General features: G+C 47.3%; 1 protein-coding gene across 4 annotated transcripts in view; it reads left to right on the forward strand.

Moving 5' to 3' along the window:
- Nucleotides 1-19,533, forward strand: part of gbf1 (golgi brefeldin A resistant guanine nucleotide exchange factor 1) — a 75,162-nt gene that overhangs the window by 47,195 nt on the left and 8,434 nt on the right. For all 4 annotated transcript variants that reach the window (XM_087836989.1, XM_087836990.1, XM_087836991.1 and 1 more), the window contains 23 exons: nucleotides 718-862; nucleotides 961-1,187; nucleotides 1,293-1,461; nucleotides 1,565-1,776; nucleotides 2,091-2,189; nucleotides 2,279-2,473; nucleotides 4,411-4,597; nucleotides 6,327-6,464; nucleotides 6,538-6,626; nucleotides 6,697-6,899; nucleotides 7,003-7,126; nucleotides 9,746-9,871; nucleotides 13,768-13,850; nucleotides 14,153-14,389; nucleotides 14,649-14,742; nucleotides 15,962-16,138; nucleotides 16,246-16,310; nucleotides 16,538-16,661; nucleotides 17,037-17,108; nucleotides 17,204-17,298; nucleotides 17,371-17,524; nucleotides 18,923-19,148; nucleotides 19,233-19,390. In XM_087836989.1, the coding sequence (XP_087693115.1) occupies nucleotides 718-862; nucleotides 961-1,187; nucleotides 1,293-1,461; nucleotides 1,565-1,776; nucleotides 2,091-2,189; nucleotides 2,279-2,473; nucleotides 4,411-4,597; nucleotides 6,327-6,464; nucleotides 6,538-6,626; nucleotides 6,697-6,899; nucleotides 7,003-7,126; nucleotides 9,746-9,871; nucleotides 13,768-13,850; nucleotides 14,153-14,389; nucleotides 14,649-14,742; nucleotides 15,962-16,138; nucleotides 16,246-16,310; nucleotides 16,538-16,661; nucleotides 17,037-17,108; nucleotides 17,204-17,298; nucleotides 17,371-17,524; nucleotides 18,923-19,148; nucleotides 19,233-19,390 (3,399 nt within the window). The remainder of the gene's footprint in view (nucleotides 1-717; nucleotides 863-960; nucleotides 1,188-1,292; nucleotides 1,462-1,564; nucleotides 1,777-2,090; nucleotides 2,190-2,278; nucleotides 2,474-4,410; nucleotides 4,598-6,326; nucleotides 6,465-6,537; nucleotides 6,627-6,696; nucleotides 6,900-7,002; nucleotides 7,127-9,745; nucleotides 9,872-13,767; nucleotides 13,851-14,152; nucleotides 14,390-14,648; nucleotides 14,743-15,961; nucleotides 16,139-16,245; nucleotides 16,311-16,537; nucleotides 16,662-17,036; nucleotides 17,109-17,203; nucleotides 17,299-17,370; nucleotides 17,525-18,922; nucleotides 19,149-19,232; nucleotides 19,391-19,533) is intronic.

Here is a 19,533-nt window from a genome sequence, read left to right on the forward strand (position 1 = left end):
TTCCAATTACAAGACGAACTCCCAACTCTTGAGCCACGATCGCCCCCTGGACACGTTTTGCTGAAAAACTGAATATGGAACAAGCAAAGCTTAATACTAAACAATATATATATCAGCTGTATAAACCAGTAGGCCAGCTCTGATAGTAATTTAGTATGGCTTCGTGGGCCAAATGTAATTAGGCTGCGGGCCAAATTTGGCCCGCGGGCCAGAGTTTGACACCTATGCTTTAGATGATGGTTTGTAACAGAGCGCCACAGGAGCATTAGCCAGACACGTCAAGGAGCTCGTTTCTAAACTGTAGCATGAAAAGAGCAGAAAACCGTGCTGTGCAAATTATGTGGCACGTAGACGCCAACACAGCAAAGCTGTACGAGCTCAGCAAGAGTAACGTGAGAGGGTATGGAGACAGTTTACCAACGAGACGTCGTCAAGTGCTCAAACCTGAGACGTTAGAATGACCTTCTCCCCGCAGCACGCCATGTAAGAAAGAGTCACTGATACAGTAACGTCCATTACAGCTGGTGTAAACGTCTACCAGCATAAATCTGGTTTGTAAGCACTCCACTCCAGTACACAGCGCCGGCTGAAGCCACACGAGTCCCGGTGCCTCTGGTTATTACGAGTGTGTAAATGATCTGGATATACAGAGAAGTGAAACATTGTCATTGCTCAGCGATGATGCACCAGCTGACTCAGTCACTGTGTTTCCTCCAGCTGAAGATGCGTGCCGGTGGCATGAGCGAGTCATCTAAATGGAAGAAACAGAAACGTTCCCCGCGGCCGCCTCGCCACATGGTCCGTAGCTCCTCCGGTCAGATGGAAGCGAGCCAGCCCAGCACGCTCAACAACAACCTCTCGGGTAGGACGCACGCTGTTGTAATGATGGACTCGCAGCCGCCTGTAAGCAGAGCTCGGCTTTCAGGTGGAGCGCTGTGTGATTGGATCCTGTGTTCTCAGGTGGCGTCCCGTTCATGGAGGAGGGCTTGTCCAATCCCAGCCTGCCCGTGTCAGACAGCTCTGCCTCATCTATCTGTAGCCCGACGGCCACCGACAGCGGCCTGGACACCTGCTCAAAAACCACTTCCAGGGAAGACCTTTCTGACCTGGATCAGTGCAGCTCTGCATCAACCGCTGGTGCAGCCGTTGCACTCGCAGGGACTGAGTCCGGCTCTACAGATGCACAGGTGAACGTGTTTCTAATGGCTCTTATTTACATTTTCAGCTGTGTGAGAGACATTGCATTTCCTCGGTTCTCCCTAATCTCTTGTGCTGCGCCTCTTTCTGTCCAGTTTGAGGGCCAGCAGGCTGAACCAGCCCCGTCAGCCTCGGTGGAGTCCATCCCTGAGGTTCTGGAGGACAAAGACTCCATTACAGAGCAGTCAGACAGTGCCTCTGTGCATGATATGGATTACGTCAACCCCAGAGGCGTCCGCTTCACACAGTCCACGCAGAGAGATGGTAGGATCCAGCTGAATGTAGCAAGAAGAAGCTGATCTGAGAGCTCCACATTTGTGATGCATAAAGCTGTAGAGTGGTTCTCTCTAACCTCTTGCCTCTGCAGGAGCATCCCTCATCCCGTACGGCCTGCCGTGTCTCAGAGAGCTGTTTCGTTTCCTGATTTCACTGACCAACCCTCATGACCGCCACAACACTGATGCCATGATGCACATGGGCCTGCAGCTGCTGACCGTAGCCCTGGAGTCGGCACACATCCCTAACTACCAGTCCTTGTTAGTGCTGGTCAAAGACGAGCTCTGCCGACACCTGTTCCAGGTAAATTAAATGTAGACGATGTCATTGCTGCATGATGACAGCGAGGAGCAGTCCTCGTCAAACCTGCGGTCTTATTTTGGTAACTCTGTGCTGATCTTTTTTAGCGATTATTGGCTTTTTATTGAACGAAAGCATCTGGTGTGCACCATATATTTGTGTTTCACTGCTAATGACAGACATGACCGGAGTGTTTTAGGTTATAAACCTTCTCGACTGAGTTATCTGACCTCAGATGGACTGATGAGTCCTCTGCAGGGCAGTACTCTGGTGTAGTTATGAGGCCTTGCTGATGAAGTCCCTCATCTGTGTTCCAGCTGCTGAGTGTGGACCGTATGAACCTGTACGCTTCATCCATACGGGTTTGCTTCCTGCTCTTTGAGAGCATGAGAGTGCACCTGAAGTTCCAGCTCGAGGTAGCTGTTCTCATTGATCCACACTCAATCATTCAGCTTCCATAGTGTTGGTCCCTGAGGACCTGATGGCCGTGTCTCTGTTTGCTCAGATGTACCTGAAGAAGCTCATAGACATCATCACGTCAGAGAACATTAAGATGCCCTACGAGATGAAGGAGGTGGCGCTGGAGGCACTGGTCCAGCTATGGAGGATCCCCAGTTTTGTCACTGAGCTCTACATTAACTATGACTGTGACTTTTACTGCTCCAACCTCTTTGAAGACCTCACCAAGCTGCTGTCGAAGGTAACGCGCCCTGAAAGGCCCTGAGAGCAGACTGCTGCAGTTGTTCTGTTTGCATGTGTTTGAATAATAGAAACCAGTTTTCTGTTAGAGGTTTAGAGCGTCCATGTCTTCTCCTCCTGAGTGTTTGTTGACACACTGGTCACCACTTTATAAAATATTAGTTTTTAGGTCATAGGAACAACATGCAGGTGATAACAGGAAGCAGATTTGCATTGATCTCCAAACCAGCCGTTTTCACTGCACCACCGTCCCGTTCCCCATCGTCCACTGCACATGTCAGCTGTTTTGGTTGCCGTGCAACAGTGATGTTGAATCAATGTATCAACACAGTCTGGAAAACCTGGGCTGTAAAAAGTAAATAAAAACAACATGAAATAATCACACAAACTCACGTTATTCACATGAGAACCATGTTGTGTGAGTCAGGACCAGAGATGGGCAGTAACGCGTTACTGTAATCCGATTACTTTTTTCAAGTAACGAGTAAAGTAAGGGATTACTATTGCAAAAACAGTAATCAGATTACCGTTACTTTCCCGTAGGAACGCTGCGTTACTGCGTTACTAAAACCGTGATTTTTTTGCGAGAATGTCTCATGACAGTGACGTAAGCGAGTGCGACGTTCGTGACAACAGCTGTGTGCAGATCAACAATGGATCATATATCGAGTGCAGAGAGAGTATGAGCGTGCAGCGTTTAAAGCGTGGAAGTACTGACCTTACTTTGAGTTTGATTCCATAAAAAGTGACAAAAACATTAGTGTCCGTTGTGCGTGGGAAGAAAACTTCTTTTTACAGAGAAAAAAACCCCTAAACTTCCAAACAAGCACCGAGTAGCTACGACGTAATGGGAAACTCACAGAGAAACTCGTGGATTCTTCCACTGACCGCTGCACACCTGCACCAGGGTAACCCTCCGCCTACCCCACTCCTGCTTTACAGGTGAAAATAGAGCAACAGGACCGCTAGTCTTTGACTTTATTTATTTTCTGCTGTGTTTTACTTGCATCTATTTGAAAGACTGAGTGTAAACACACAAAATATTTTATTTTATGTGCTGGAATGTGCAGAAAATAGGTTTAAATGTTAAACTAATTTCTTCCAGTCAGAGAATGTTGCAGATAATTAAATGTTTGCTTGATGCATAAAGTTAAAAGATTAAAACTAATAAAACAAGTTTTAAAAAGAGACTTTTCCATTTGATTACATTTTGTATGATGATTATGCAGAAAAAGTAGAATTGGGCTGAAAGATCTATCACTTTATCACCTATTCAGGTTGTAAATCCTGTTTTTAAAAAGTAACTAAGTAACTAATTACTTTTGAAAATAAGTAATCAGTAAAGTAACAGGATTACTTTTTTGGGGAAGTAATCAGTAATTAGTTACTGATTACTTTTTTTAAGTAACTTGACCAACACAGGTCAGGACTGCAGAGAGCAGGAGGAGTCCTGCAGCCGGGCTCCTCAGTGTGCAGACATGTAAAAGAAGAGAGGAGGCTGCACAGCGGTGCACGTGTGGTCAGATAGTCCATCAGCTTCAAAATGACGTCAGACGAAGCTGCCAGAGATTATCCGAGCAAAGCAGACAAAGATCAGTCAGAACAGAGCCAAACATGTCGTAGGAAGGACACAGTTATAACAGTGTTCACAGGTAGTGTTATGGACCTGGACAGTAGACCGTTTGCAGGTTAATATTCTGTAGATTATGATGTGTTATTATGTGAAAGTCTCCAAAAGTTGATTCTGTTCATCTGGACGTTTTCTGGGAGAAACGTTTCGTCACTCATCCAGGTGACTTCTTCAGTCTCAGCTGACTGCAGGTTTCCCCGTTTTCTGATTGTCCAGATGAACACAATCAACTTTTGGAGATTTATTTTCCTGGATGATTGAGATGCATCAAGACGTTATGTGAAAGTGTTTTCCTTCTGTGGCGGTAGAACGCGTTCCCAGTGTCGGGGCAGCTGTACACCACCCACCTCCTGTCCCTGGAGGCACTGCTCACAGTGATCGACAGCATCGAAGCTCACTGCCAGGCCAGGAGCAGCATAGCTCAGCAAGACCAAGCGGCGACTGCGCTGGCAGACGGAGAGGGAGCAGTCAAAGCTGAAACAGACTCTGCAGCTGGTATAAGCACAGATACCTTCATAGCTCATACAGTGGGGCAAAAAAGTATTTAGTCAGCCACCGATTGTGCAAGTTCCCCCACTTAAAATGATGACAGAGGTCAGTAATTTGCACCAGAGGTACACTTCAACTGTGAGAGACAGAATGTAAAAAAAAAAATCCATGAATTCACATGGTAGGATTTGTAAAGAATTTATTCGTAAATCAGGGTGGAAAATAAGTATTTGGTCACCTCAAACAAGGAAAATCCCTGGCTCTCACAGACCTGTAACGTCTTCTGTAAGAAGCTTTTCTGTCCCCCACTCGTTACCTGTATGAATGGCACCTGTTTGACCTCATCATCTGTATAAAAGACACCTGTCCACAGCCTCAACCAGTCAGACTCCAAACTCCGCCATGGCCAAGACCAAAGAGCTTTCGAAGGACACCAGGAAAAGAATTGTAGACCTGCACCAGACTGGGAAGAGTGAATCTACAATAGGCAAGCAGCTTGGTGTGAAAAAATCAACTGTGGGAGCAATCATCAGAAAATGGAAGACATACAAGACCACTGATAATCTCCCTCGATCTGGGGCTCCACGCAAGATCTCATCCCGTGGGGTCAAAATGATCATGAGAACGGTGAGCAAAGATCCCAGAACCACACGGGGGGACCTGGTGAATGACCTGCAGAGAGCTGGGACCAAAGTAACAAAGGTCACCATCAGTAACACACTACAACGGCAGGGAATCAAATCCCGCAGTGCCAGACGTGTTCCGCTGCTGAAGCCAGTGCATGTCCAGGCCCGTCTGAAGTTTGCCAGAGAGCACATGGATGATACAGCAGAGGATTGGGAGAATGTCATGTGGTCAGATGAAACCAAAGCAGAACTTTTTGGTATAAACTCAACTCGTCGTGTTTGGAGGAAGAAGAATACTGAGTTGCATCCCAAGAACACCATACCTACTGTGAAGCATGGGGGTGGAAACATCATGCTATGGGGCTGTTTTTCTGCCAAGGGGACAGGACGACTGATCCGTGTTAAGGACAGAATGAATGGGGCCAAGTATCGTGAGATTTTGAGCCAAAACCTCCTTCCATCAGTGAGAACTTTGAAGATGAAACGAGGCTGGGTCTTCCAACATGACAATGATCCAAAACACACCGCCCGGGCAACAAAGGAGTGGCTCCGTAAGAAGCATTTGAAAGTCCTGGAGTGGCCTAGCCAGTCTCCAGACCTCAACCCCATAGAAAATCTGTGGCGGGAGTTGAAAGTCCGTGTTGCTCGGCGACAGCCCCAAAACATCACTGCTCTTGAGAAGATCTGCATGGAGGAATGGGCCAAAATACCAGCTACTGTGTGTGCAAACCTGGTAAAGACCTATAGTAAACGTTTGACCTCTGTTATTGCCAACAAAGGTTATGTTACAAAGTATTGAGTTGTATTTTTGTTATTGACCAAATACTTATTTTCCACCCTGATTTACGAATAAATTCTTTACAAATCCTACCATGTGAATTCATGGATTTTTTTTTCACATTCTGTCTCTCACAGTTGAAGTGTACCTCTGGTGCAAATTACTGACCTCTGTCATCATTTTAAGTGGGGGAACTTGCACAATCGGTGGCTGACTAAATACTTTTTTGCCCCACTGTAGATGCTCTGCAGTCTGGTGTCATTTACTGTCTTTGTCACCTTTGTCATGTGATGGACATGGACGGCTTCAGTAAAAACATTTCTGTTTGCAGATGCTAGTAGACTTGGCAGTGCCAATGGTTTGAGTCCCTCGCAGCCTGAAAAAGCACCGGTGTATCCTCCAACCAGTGGACACCTAATGGCCGAGAAGATGAGGCTGGGCCGACAGGATCAGGGCGACGGCGACCTTTGTGAGGCCTCTGTCTGTAAAGTTTGTCTAAGCGCTGCGTGCAAACTGAGACTAACAGAAACTCTTTTCTCCAGCTGAGAAGAGAAGTGTGAAAAAGCCTCAGCGTTTCCTGTCCTGTTTGCCTGACTCACACGAGTTAATGGAAATCAGAACAAAGAAAAAGGTATGTGGAGTTCATTTAATGAGAGCAACGTAAAGAACAACATCTGCAGCGTTTCCTGCTGTGTGTCCAGCTGCTGATCACAGGCACGGAGCAGTTCAACCAGAAGCCCAAGAAAGGCATCCAGTTCCTCCAGGAGAAAGGCCTCCTCAGCAGCCCCATAGACAACAACCAGGTGGCCCAGTGGCTCAGAGAAAACCCCCGACTGGACAAGAAGATGATCGGCGAGTACGTCAGCGACCGGAAGAACCCGGAGCTGCTGGACAGCTTTGTGAAGTAGGCTCAGCACACTTTCATCTTACCGTTTGCTCCACAGCCGTGTGTGTTCAGGAACAATGATGCGCCGTGTGAGCAAACAATAATCTGCTTTCTTTTCCAGCACGTTTACCTTCCAGGGGCTTCGTATTGACGAGGCCCTGCGGCTCTACCTGGAGGCCTTCAGATTACCTGGAGAGGCTCCTGTCATTCAGAGACTCCTGGAAACGTTCACAGACAACTGGCATGTAAGGGACACGTCCTACAATCCATCATTACTGCAGGACGTCAGGCCACACTAGGCTACGCTGAGTCAGAAGTAATTTCAGTCTTAGTTTGAATCCTAAAGCTGAAAGAAGTGTGGACACGGAGCGTGATCAGAGAGGAGACAGAGCTGAGATCAGCTGACTGCTGCAGCAGCACAACAGTCATGATGTGATGATCCCACTGAGCTTCAGACTCCTATCAACCTCACATGAGGGCCAATTCAGGGGTTTGTGGATTGGGTGGTGATCTGAAGGTCAGCGCTTGTGTGGAGGAGGAGCCTGAGCCTGGTGTACTGGTTTCCCCCAGTTTGGCGCCTGTATACTGGGACTTTTCCCAGTGGACGAGGGGGCTGCTTTCCTCCAGGTCAGGGAAGCAGGTGCTGAGCGTCATTTGCACCGATGCACCACTTCAAATAAAAAAGCTTTAACAATGAGGCTGGAGACGTCATGTCACCTGGTGGTCAGCTGGGCCTCACCCCTGGGTGGGCGGGGTTCGCCCTGAGTCTCTCTGGATCTTGTGGGGCTGTGTTAGTTTTGCATGGACGACTGGGACAGTGTCTCTGGTATGACCGGCCCTTTGCTGCAGGCACTAAGAGCTTGGTGTGCATCACCATTGGAGTCATTGCTCCTGGTGAAAGGACTGTGCTGCTCTTTGTCATCGACTCTGTTCACAGCATCGATGGATACCATCTCTCACAGAGTCGTGGAGGCTCTGGCCTTAGGCTGCGTTCACTCTGCAGGTCTTAATGCTCGTTCACACTACAGATAAAATGTGACAGCAAACGCGCTCTAGTGTGAACGCTCAAAGCGGCCGCATGTGCAAAAGAAGACGTCACACACAACGTGCTCTGTTTAGACCCAGAACAACAGTATGTTTGACTGATTGACCTTAATATAAAGACTTCAGACTTCACGTTTCCCAATTTTTGCTTTAAGTTATTTTGTTATTTACATAATAATGTAGATAACCTAATAATGATCCTTATTGCTGTTTTAGAGGAGCGCTGCTTTAAAGGATAGTTACAGATTTCTGTCAGAATCTGCAGATTATACAGAACAAATAAAATGTTCACGTTTCTCCAACGTTGTTCCCAACAGTTTCACTGGATGTCTTCTCCGGCGCTGATAATTGGCGTCTGTCTTGTGTCAGTGACGTAAAACACGGATTTAATGCGACATGACCATCAAACAGCAGCTTTCTAAAACATCAGATATGTATCGGATTCAGCACCACATACGAAAGTGACCCAGATCGGATTTGAAAATATCGGATTTGTGTCGTTCACACTGTCACACCATGATCGGATAGATGGTCAAAAAAGTCAGATTTGATGCTTTCGCCTGCAGTGTGAACGTAGCCTTAGTATCACGTCTCTGCTGTTCACAGGTGATGTGGTTGTCTCGGCCTGATGCGGCAGTAAACTGCAGGTAGTTGCAGTCAGTTTGCTGTCGGGGTTTTATTTGCAAGTGAGATGTAACGATCACAGATTGTTGATCACAGATTGACGCAGCGTCTGCAGTGATGTGGACACTACACTGTTACGGTGAAAAGCCTGAAAGCGAAGCTGTTGATCTGTGGTCAGTGTATGTTCCTGCACATGTGGCTTCAGCCTGTGGAGACTGACTGAAAGATGAGATCACAGTTCAGTTTTATTTATATATATAATCACAACAACAGTCGCCTCAAGGCGCTTCATAGGTATCATCTTCCTCTGTCCTCAGTTGTTCTGAAAGGTCCAGTGTAGAGTCGCTCATCTGACTGGGATGCCCCCAGTTTGAGTGTTTTGGGCTCATCTTGCCTCAGGATGCTCCGCCTGATAGATGGATGCTGTGTAGTTTGCTGTGCCCATCACAGCCTGAACAGTGTGCTTCAGTCACTGGAAGGACGGTGCATGTGTCTTCAGCAGCTATGGGGAGTTCCTTCAACGGTCTTCCAGGAACTGAGCTGTTAAGTGTCAGCACGCTGCTGCAGACAGAGGCAGCCTATGAGCCTCTGCCAGCTGTCACAGGGCAAACGCAGGCATGCAGCCGGACAGCTCGCAGTGGCCTCAGACAGAAGACTGATAATATATATCATATCATATACTCTTTTATTCTATTGTTCTTTGGCCAATAATGTGACCACTGGGAAGACTTGAATCATGTAATTATCTGTGTCCCCTAATAGACCCTGATAGTGCATTTATAGTGTAATACTTCTACTCGCTCCAACACACCTGGAAACAAACACAGTCACATGTTTCACAGCGTGTTCATCAGAGGGTAACGGCCTCAGTGCTGTGGTCGACCCTGCAGAGTGTTTAGATTATAGCAGTGGGATGACACAAGTGTCACATATAGAGTGTGACAGCAGAGGACAAACTCCACAGGGGGAACATGTGACGCCTCGAAATAGCAGGAGGAGCCATGTGACCTGGAAACTATTCCTAGTAATGTCCTTTTTTTTTAGGCCGCACACAGGAGCTTTAAAGAGACGGTGATTCATTCAGGCAGTGACTGTGAATGGGTTTTCCACTGTGGGGTCAGTGTGCTATCAGCTCAGAGGTCAAGTGTGGCACAGCAGCCTCTGTTTGTGATGTTTGTCCGTGCTCTGTGTTGTAGAAAGTCAGCGGCTTTCCTTTCATGAGCAACGACGCCGGCTTCGCCCTGGCCTACGCCGTCATCATGTTGAACACCGACCAGCATAACCACAATGTCCGCAAGCAGAACATCCCCATGACCGTAGAGGTAAGTGCTCACACACCTGTGTGTGGCTGTGAAGCAGGAAGTAGTCGTGCCAGTTTGTGTAAATGGACAGCAGTCATTCCCCACACTGGTCTGACAGGATACGCCTCCGTAGCTCCAAGAACGCAGCTTTGAAATAAGATGTGAGATTTATTATTATGAAGCCCAAACATGGCAAATGTCAGCGGACAACAGGAGCAAAGACCTCAGTGAGAAGCTTGAATCTAACAGGATGTTTGTTTGAGTGTCACAGTAGTTTGATCCTCATCAAACCAGACTTAACTGCCAAAATGTAACCAAGCAACACTGGTAACACTGGGATGACTACCTGTCATATGCTCTACTAATGATAATTATCTCACCCTGATGATTACAGCTGTGCATCTGTTTACATTGTCAAAATCCAGGTGTGCCAATCCCTTCATGGCCACAGGTGCATGAAGTCGAGCCTGTAGCTGCTGGCTCATATTGACAGGACACCACCTGTGCAGCACCTGTGCAGCACCTGTGCAGCACCTGTGCAGCACCTGTGCAGCACCTGTGCAGCACCTGTGCAGCACCTGTGCAGCACCTGTGCAGCACCTGTGCAGCACCTGTGCAGCACCTGTGCAGCACCTGTGCAGCACCTGTGCAGCACCTGTGCAGCACCTGTGCAGCACCTGTGCAGCACCTGTGCAGCACCTGTGCAGCACCTGTGCAGCACCTGTGCAGCACCTGTGCAGCACCTGTGCAGCACCTGTGCAGCACCTGTGCAGCACCTGTGCAGCACCTGTGCAGCACCTGTGCAGCACCTGTGCAGCACCTGTGCAGCACCTGTGCAGCACCTGTGCAGCACCTGCAGGCGGGGAATGTCCTCACTGCTAAATAGTCCACAGTGAGCTGTTAATGCGATTATTATCAGAGAGGTAGAATCACAGCTGAGGCGTGTAGTGTGCAGCTTTCTGCAGATCAGTCACTACACACTGACACACGTCATGTACTGCTGCACTCCAAGTGTCAGTACACCAAGTGTGAGGCACAGCATCAGCTGCAGTGATGTGCACATCAGTCTGCCTCCTCTGGACCCAGGAGCAGTGCACGCTCTCTCTGCAGGAATCATCATCACCGTCTTCTTACCCAGTGGACGAGTCTGCAGCAGCCAGGAGAACAGAGCTGTCTGACCAGGTTTAGTGGCTCAGGGTGGGGCTGATGTTCAGGCTCAGCTCCTCAGGTTCAAACTTCATGTTTCAGCTGACATATTTGGATCATCTCCCAACGGTTTGAGAATAGTTCAGGTGTGGCCCCTTTCACCTCCAACCTGACTGTGCACCATAAAGACTAAACAAGTTTGACTGGTCCTGTACTGGTCCTGTACTGGTCCTGTACTGGTCCTGTACTGGTCCTGTAGCCCAACACCAGTATGCACCTCACATATGTGGGTCCTTCAGAAGAACTGAAGCTCTTACAGCTGCAGACATCAGAGGAAACATTGATGGTTTATTTATTTATTTAAAGGGACAGTGCAGTTTAACATTCAAGTACAGACATGAACCTGATGTACTGCACAGGTTTATAGCTGCTGCTGATCTTCAACAGCTGTCCCGTGTTGGGCTCACAATCGAATAAAGAAGATATTAAAGTCGTTGTTGTGGTTCATTCACCAGCCTGTTGTTGAGTCATAATGGCTGAATGAGGCGTAAAACGCCCGCCCTGTTACTGTTTCCCACAGTAATCGAGTAAATACTCGGTGGTCAGCAGGGAGCTCGTTAACAGAGAAGAGTTATTTCTGTGCAGTGTGTTAAAGCACCAACATGTAGACAGACTGTCCATGGAAACACTGAAGACTGTTAACGGTCCAGTGATGAGAAATGAAAAGTCTAATGCATGATTCTGTTTGTTGTACCTTCATCATCATTTATTTAACAATTATCTACACTATGTGTGATTATTGTAAAGTTTTGCAGCTCTGTTAAATACAGATATACCGAGCTTAATGAAATCGGTGAGCTGTTGTACTTCACGTCTGGTGGTTTCAGTCGGTGTAAGAAAAATCTGTTTCATGTAAAGTTCAGTGTACGAGTTAATAGAGACGTTTAAACTGAAGCTAGTTGCAAAGCTTGTTTGTTACAGCTGCACAAGAGTATCCACCCCGCGATACCACACCAGCACGAAAATAACACAACACTGTCACTGAAACCTGCCATAAATGTTGTAATGATTATAAAACTACTAATGATAATGATGTTGTTGTTGACCTTTGACCCTAGCAGAATGCAGTCAGATGTTGGTGAGAGAGAGTAAAACCACAGCCCTGCTTCTGACACGTGTGAGAAACACAAACGAACCCACTCAGCGTTACAGCAAATTAAAGAGACGCACATCAAATAGTTTAGACCAGCAAGTCCATCTTGCCAGCGCCCTGAAACACCATAGCAACCAGAGAGCATTAAGAGGGGGGGATGTTACTCTCAGTGTTGTTGGTGCATTTTAGGAGGACGCTGCTATTATTATATTTTTACCCTAACCTTCATCATCATTTCTTTAACAATGTCAAAATCCTGATTATCTACACTGTTTGATTATTGTAAAGTTTTCCAGCTCTAGAGAACCAATGGGGTCAGAGCCGACCCCATTGGTTCTCTAGGGAAACCATAGGGTCAAATTTGACCCCATGGTTTCTCCAGGGTTAAATACAGATATACCGAGCTTAATGAAAATGGTCAGCTGTTGTACTTCACGTCAGGTGGTTTCAGTCAGTGTATGAAAAATCTGTTTCATGTAAAGTTCAGTGTACGAGTTGTACCGGTCCACGGCCCGGTACCGGTCCGTGAGTCGTTTGGTACCGGCCCTGAGAGTTCAGGCTCGGGTGTGAAATGTATGGTTCAGGGTTTTTATTGTTAACTCTGTTTCCCGTGTTGTCGTTGTGTGTCTTATTTTGAAAGAAATATTTACGCGATACCATAGCAACAGAGAGCATTAAGAGGGGAGGATGTTACTCTGTGTTGTTGGTGCATTTTAGGAGGACGCTGCTAATATTATATTTACAAAATGCCAGTCATGTCTCAGTCGTGTCATTTTATCTTTGTTATGATGTGGTGGTCTGACATTCCTGTATCAAAGCTGGTGTTTGCACTGAAGCTGCTGGTTCAGAGCCACAGCTGCAGTCAGAGGCTCCACAGTCAGGGAGGGGGGGTGTCGGTGCTCTCTGGTTGTCGAAGCCTGAACTCTGTGTGGCTCACTGACGAACACACCGCACACTTGCTTTCTCTCTTCTGTTCACAGAGTTAATAAAGCTGGTCTGACCTCATCATCTGTTGTGCATTGAAATCATTTCTCTGAGCTTTCAGCTGCAGTTTGGGACAAACTCACGACCTCGGGCTCAGGCGACACAGACACAATAGTTTGGACAGGGCCAATAAAAGTGGCGCCTGGCACTTCGCTTACTTAGGAGCTGGTTGCAGTATGTACCATTCATCACAGCATGTGTTGGCACCAGTTATTTTTGGAATGGGAGAACTATGCTGTGTGCACATCAGATCGTGTTCCCGACAATAACATGACAGGAGGTTCAGCTGAGGCGGTGGGATGGTCGGTACCGTGTCCATGAAACCAGCGTTTGCAGCAGCTGCTCCCAGACCAGCGCTGACACCGACCACTGAGCTTCAGATGGCATGTTCCTGATCCTAGCAGGATCCTGTTTCTGTGGCATCACTGTTTTCCTAATGATGCACTAAAATATATGAACCGACACATGAGCGCCAACCAAGGCCTGATGCTCTGTGAACAAAGCATGCCACAGGGTTGGGTGTCTTAGCTTAGCTCTCCCCGACGTGTGATAATAAAAGTCTGCTGGTCACATGTTTGGATAGTTTGTGGAGTGAAGCTGATCACTGCTAACATGATGTTTCACTTTAAAACAGCAATTCAAGAAAAATCTGAAGGGAGTCAACGGAAACAAAGACTTTGACCAGGACATGTTGGAGGATATCTACAATGCTATCAAGTAAGGCGCCAGCATCCCTGATGTGTTAGCATCTGCTCTCAGAGTGAGCCTCATGTCTGTGCTCATCCTGCTCCAGGATATCTTGTTAAAAATGCCCATCACGCTGCTTCATTCACCCCATTTAGGTTGATTCTGTTCATCTGCTCGTAGCGTTGAATGTTTCTCCTGCTGAAACATCTGGATGAACAGGATCAGGCTTCTGGGCTTTCCTTACCTGCATCCACAGATCTAAAGAAGTCTGTTTGCATATTGATGTGATTAAAGAAGGCAGCTGTCCTAGGCTGATGCTCTTTCCTTTGTAGAAACGAGGAGATCGTGATGCCGGACGAGCAGACGGGTTTAGTGAAGGAGAATTATGTGTGGAGCGTCTTACTGCACCGCGGCGCCTCGTCCGAAGGCGTCTTTCTCCACCTGCCGCCCGGCAGCTACGACAACGACTTGTTCACCATGACGTGGGGTCCCACCATCGCTGCGCTCTCCTACGTCTTTGACAAGAGCCTCGATGACGTCATCATCCAGAAGGCCATCACGGGCTTCAGGTACGCAGCGCTCAGGTGTGCTCGTGCTAAATGCTACGAGACGCTGTGAGGTGTAGCGCAGGATGTCCAGATCCACGGCTTAGCCTGCAGAAGCTCGGTCCACCCAGACACAAGTCACTGTTATTAACTGTGGACGAATCGTGTGGTTACTGTGGGAGACAAAATGTTTTAAAACAGGCGTAGTGTTGAGTTGTTAAGCTGAAGTAAAGAATGAAACACTTTGTCAGCTGTTAAATGTGCCGTCGTCTGTGTTTGGCAGGAAATGTGCGATGATTGCAGCTCACTACGGCTTCAACGACGTGTTTGACAATCTGATCATCTCCCTCTGCAAGTTCACCACTCTGAGCAGCGAGGTGGGTCCACAGCCAAACACACTGCCGTACCTTTAACACACAGGAAGTGCACATGTGACGCTGCTTCGTCCAATCACGTGTTTTGGAGGATCAGCTGATTAAAGAACACAGTTCCTGACGGTGTCACTGTCACTGGTTCACACAATCATCGTTTGGTGGTTGAAGAAAAACTGACCTCACATTAAATGTGTACAGAATGTAGCGTCTGCTAATATCTAAACACTGCTAACACATAAACACTGCTAACACATAAACACTGCTAACACATAAATAGTGTAGTGCTGTGAACTGAACTGTGATTGTGAGAAAATGTGCACAGCAAACACTGAGCCGTGCCACACACAGCTGTAGTGAGGATGAGTGTGAACAGTTTAAACTTGTGCAGACACACGTTTGTCGTCACTAATTAATTCATCCATTCATTCACTGTTACCTGCAGGTAGGGCTGCTCAGTTAATCGAATTTTAATCTCGATTACGATCGGGGCTTTCAAGGATCATTAAAAATGACTGAGCCGATTATTAGCCCCTCCCTCGTGCTTTACTCTCGCGCTGCTCCGTGCGGCAAATCGAGCGCACCTCTCTGCATTTCGAACACGCGTCACAACAATTAAGAGGACCCGAGGGAAGCTCGGAGAGCTAAGCAGAAGTTATTTGGAGAGCAGAGTGATGCCGCTGGTTGAAAAGAGGTAAAACGACTTCAGTGGTTGGAAACATTATGGGTTCATGAGTCAGACGTGGATCAAGTAGACACAGTGTGTAAACGTAGCTGCACCACAGAGCAACACTGCAAATGTATTCAATCATTTGAAGACTCACAAAGTGACGTTTGATGCAATTGTGCATTGTGTGGCTGCACAGCTGGCCTTGATGTTTGGCTATTTGTATGCATAAATATTATGCAGCATTTTTGTTTAAGTTTTTGACAAACTTCAAAGTCATTATTTAACACATGGTTATTGTTAAATAAATATCGTCAAATAATCGAGATTATCATTTTTACCATAATCGAGCAGCCCTACCTGCTGATGCTCTGAGGATGTTTACTCCTCCACCTGCTGCCATGATGTCAACAGAGAGTCCCCGCTGTCAGCACCTTAAAATGACCTTTGACCTTTCACAGTTCTCAGCTTCTTAAACATCTGCAGAAAGTTTGTGAATAATCTGTGTTGTCCTGCATGTTGTTCAGATGTGTAAATAGTGTTTGTGTGTCCACACAGTCTGTGGAGAATCTTCCCACCGTGTTCGGCAGCAACAGTAAGGCCCAGACAGCCGCCAAGACGGTGTTCGACCTCGCTCATCGGCATGGCAACATCCTGAGGGAGGGCTGGAAGAACATCGTGGACTCCCTGCTGCAGCTGTTCAGAGCTGAACTGCTGCCCAAAGCCATGGTGGAGGTCGTTATCCTGCCCTCGCTCTGCTCTCTGATAGTAGATGATCTGTGGCTCTGTTTGTCTTTTGTAAAGAGACACAACGTTGTGCTAACACCTGCCTGTGTCCTCAGGTGGAAGACTTCGTAGAGCCCAACGGGAAGATTTCTCTTCAGAGAGAGGAAACGCCTTCAAATCGGTACACACCAATCTCACCCTCCATCTTTAGACCAATAAGTAACACTGGTGAACTTTGTTTACCTGCTAGAACTGCTGTCAGCTGCTCCCGTGCTCAGCGGTTAGCTCTGCACGAGTGGACCAGCTTTATTCCCCGTAGAACAGACCGCATCTTTGAAACCAGTAGGCATGTGCTAGCTAAGAGGCCGTGGAGTAACAGCACGTTTTCTCCTCATGTGTTACCTTCAGTGGCGAGTCAGCAGTGCTGAGTGTTTTCAACTGGCTGACGCTCAGTGGAGCCGAGCAGTCGGGACTCAGAGGGCCGTCCACAGAAAACCAGGAAGCCAAACAGGCTGCGATCCACTGCATCAAGGTACTGGACTCACCGCGAACACAGTCGAGACACCGGCTGCCATCCTCAGCTTTATCGTAGCAACAATGACACAGAGCAGATGCTGCGAGTAATCAGACTACCTGTAGTTACAGTAACTGGTGCCTGATTAAAACTATGTTACAGTGTCGGACGTTTATCCAGTTAAATGACGACAGCACCAGTGATCGTTTTGGTTTGTTGTAATATGAACGTTACAGTCGTGATCTTCAACAAACTGGAGTTAAACTGGGATCATCTGTGGGAATGGGAACAACGTTAGCCTGCTAATAGTTTAACACATTCGACCTTACTGAGCTGCACGTTGACCAACACTGTATCAGATCACCATCAGCAGGTCTGCTGTTTGTCTTCCAGCAATGTGACCCAGAGAAGCTGATCACTGAGAGCAAGTTCCTGAAGCTGGAGTCTCTACAGGAGCTCATGAAGGTTATTGTTGTTCAGCTCATACTTTTAACAGTGTTAGCTCAGTGTTTCACCTCATGGTTCAACATGACACTAAATGACCTGGATTCTCCTGTCAGGCTCTGATATCAGTCACCCCGGATGAAGAGACCTATGATGAAGAGGATGCTGCCTTCTGCCTGGAGATGCTGCTGCGCATTGTTCTTGAGAACCGGTGGGAACGACTCTTGTGACTTCGTGTGTGTTGTCAGTGAGCACACTAACGAGCTGTTTCTCTGCGTTTCAGAGACCGTGTGTCCTGTGTGTGGCAGACGGTGCGCGACCACCTCTGCCAGCTCTGCGTTCACGCTACTGAGAGCTGCTTCCTGGTGGAGCGAGCTGTGGTGGGACTCCTTCGGCTCGCTATCCGCCTGCTACGACGAGAAGACATCAGCTCACAGGTATACAAAGATGCTTCCTGACCCCGACACAGATGTGGTCTCGCAGACTCGGATCACCATCAAGTCAGCAGACAGTTTTAGGGCAGCTTAAACCAGGTAGCCGGATGCTGTTGGTCCAAAGCCACCTGTGCTGGTGGTGTCTTTGACCAGCACGATGACTCTCTGATGCGTCCGTCAGAGTATGAACATGAGTGTCAGAAGGACTGAGAAGCATAGAAGAACCTGCTGGTGTGAATGTGACATGTTGGACATGGATACAAAGTTATCATTTTAAAACACCTGTTGTTCTGTTTTGAATATGGTTGTTCTTTAAAAAGACAAAGTATTTATCCACCACAATACAATCTCTCGAGTATTTGTTACTCGATGCGTTGAGTCAAACAGCAGATTGGTGAGGATCTCAGAAACAGTTCATAACTTCAACTCATCCATGTCACCTAAAAGGTAAACCTGTTTCTCCATCACAGCTCTGATGATTCAGTAAGGACATCTCCTGGTTTCATCTTCATGTTTCCCTCTCACCACATATCCAAACCATCATGACCAGCAGCTTTACAGCTGTGGCTCCAGCAAACATCAGCTGATACTAGAAATTAATATTAAATAAATGCTAACAACAGCTGATCAAGCTTAAACGTGCTGCTGTTCTTACCTGAAGTTCAGTTCACCTGACACTCGGACCGGCGGCCGCCTCGGGTCTCTGCTCCTCCTGCCTCCCTGTACGGTTTTTACACCTTTAATTTAGTAAACGCCCACCGTGTGTTATAACTGATGAAACTGTGTCGTGCTCAGGCTCGGACGTCTGATTGCTGCCTTTATTGCACAAGCATAAGCTAACAGTAACCGTGCCTTTACAGAAGCCAGGCAATCAACTGACAGACACAAAATAAAACAACATTAACAAAGCAGCCCTATTAGTGACAGTTTGGTAATAGTCATATTTGTAGCTTTAACACATTATTTAGTCAACAGCTCACCAGCATCATATCAATGAAAAGAAGATCGGGCAGGTACCATCACGTACCATCCCAGACTTACATAAATCTGTCATTTAAAGCAAATATGGGTCTGACTGATAATAAATCACAACAAAATAAGTTGACATGTTAGAAATATGGAAAAACTCCGCTTCCCTCATCCACCTGCTGGCCTCTGTTGGAGCTCCGCCACCACCAAACAACCAAGTTATTTTTCCACATCGGCAGCATCGGGACAATCCACCACCTCTCATTGTTTATACCGTTACAAATAAATAAATAAATAAATCATCGGCCCATTAAAAATGGATGAAAAATGGCCGACGGCCAGTCCAGCTACGGTCGTGCCATCAGCTAACCGTTCGTGCCCGGGGTTGCCGACCCCTGGCTTAAACAGTGCTCTCTCGCTGTGCGCCCACAGGTTCTTCTCTCCCTCCGCCTCCTGCTGATGATGAAGCCCCATGTCCTCTCCCGGGTCAGCAGGGAGGTGGCTTATGGCCTTCACGAGCTGCTGAAGACGAACGCAGCCAACATCCACTGTACAGACGACTGGTACACGCTCTTCTCCCTGCTGGAGTGCATCGGAGCTGGAGTGAAGCCTCCTGTCGCCTTCCAGCTGACCTCGGCCACAGCTGACAATGACACAGGTGCAGCTGCAAGCGTCTGAGAGCAGATAGACATAAAAACATGTTAGGAGTTTACATGAACATCTTTGTTGGCACTGACTGCAGGTGCCCAGTCAGACAGTGAGCTGTCGTCTCATCATCCCAGTGAAGTGAGTTTGGACCGAGGCTACACGTCGGACTCTGAGGTCTACACCGAGCACAGCAAGACCAGGATCCCACGCTCGGCCACGGACGTGGATGTAGCCAGCAGTGGATGGCTCGTGGTTAGCACACACACTCACACCTGCTTCATGAGTAACAGCATGTTGTTACTGAAACTGTAACAGTGTCATATATAAATGTTTCTTCTCCTGGTTTTATTTGAAAGCTTAATGTATGGAAAGAGCATGGATGCTTGTTTTATTCC

This window comes from Neolamprologus brichardi, unplaced genomic scaffold (genome assembly GCF_056152115.1).
Source record: "Neolamprologus brichardi isolate AB-2024 unplaced genomic scaffold, ASM5615211v1 NODE_ptg000032l+_length_1147064_cov_1, whole genome shotgun sequence".
In the NCBI taxonomy this organism is placed as follows: domain Eukaryota; kingdom Metazoa; phylum Chordata; class Actinopteri; order Cichliformes; family Cichlidae; genus Neolamprologus; species Neolamprologus brichardi.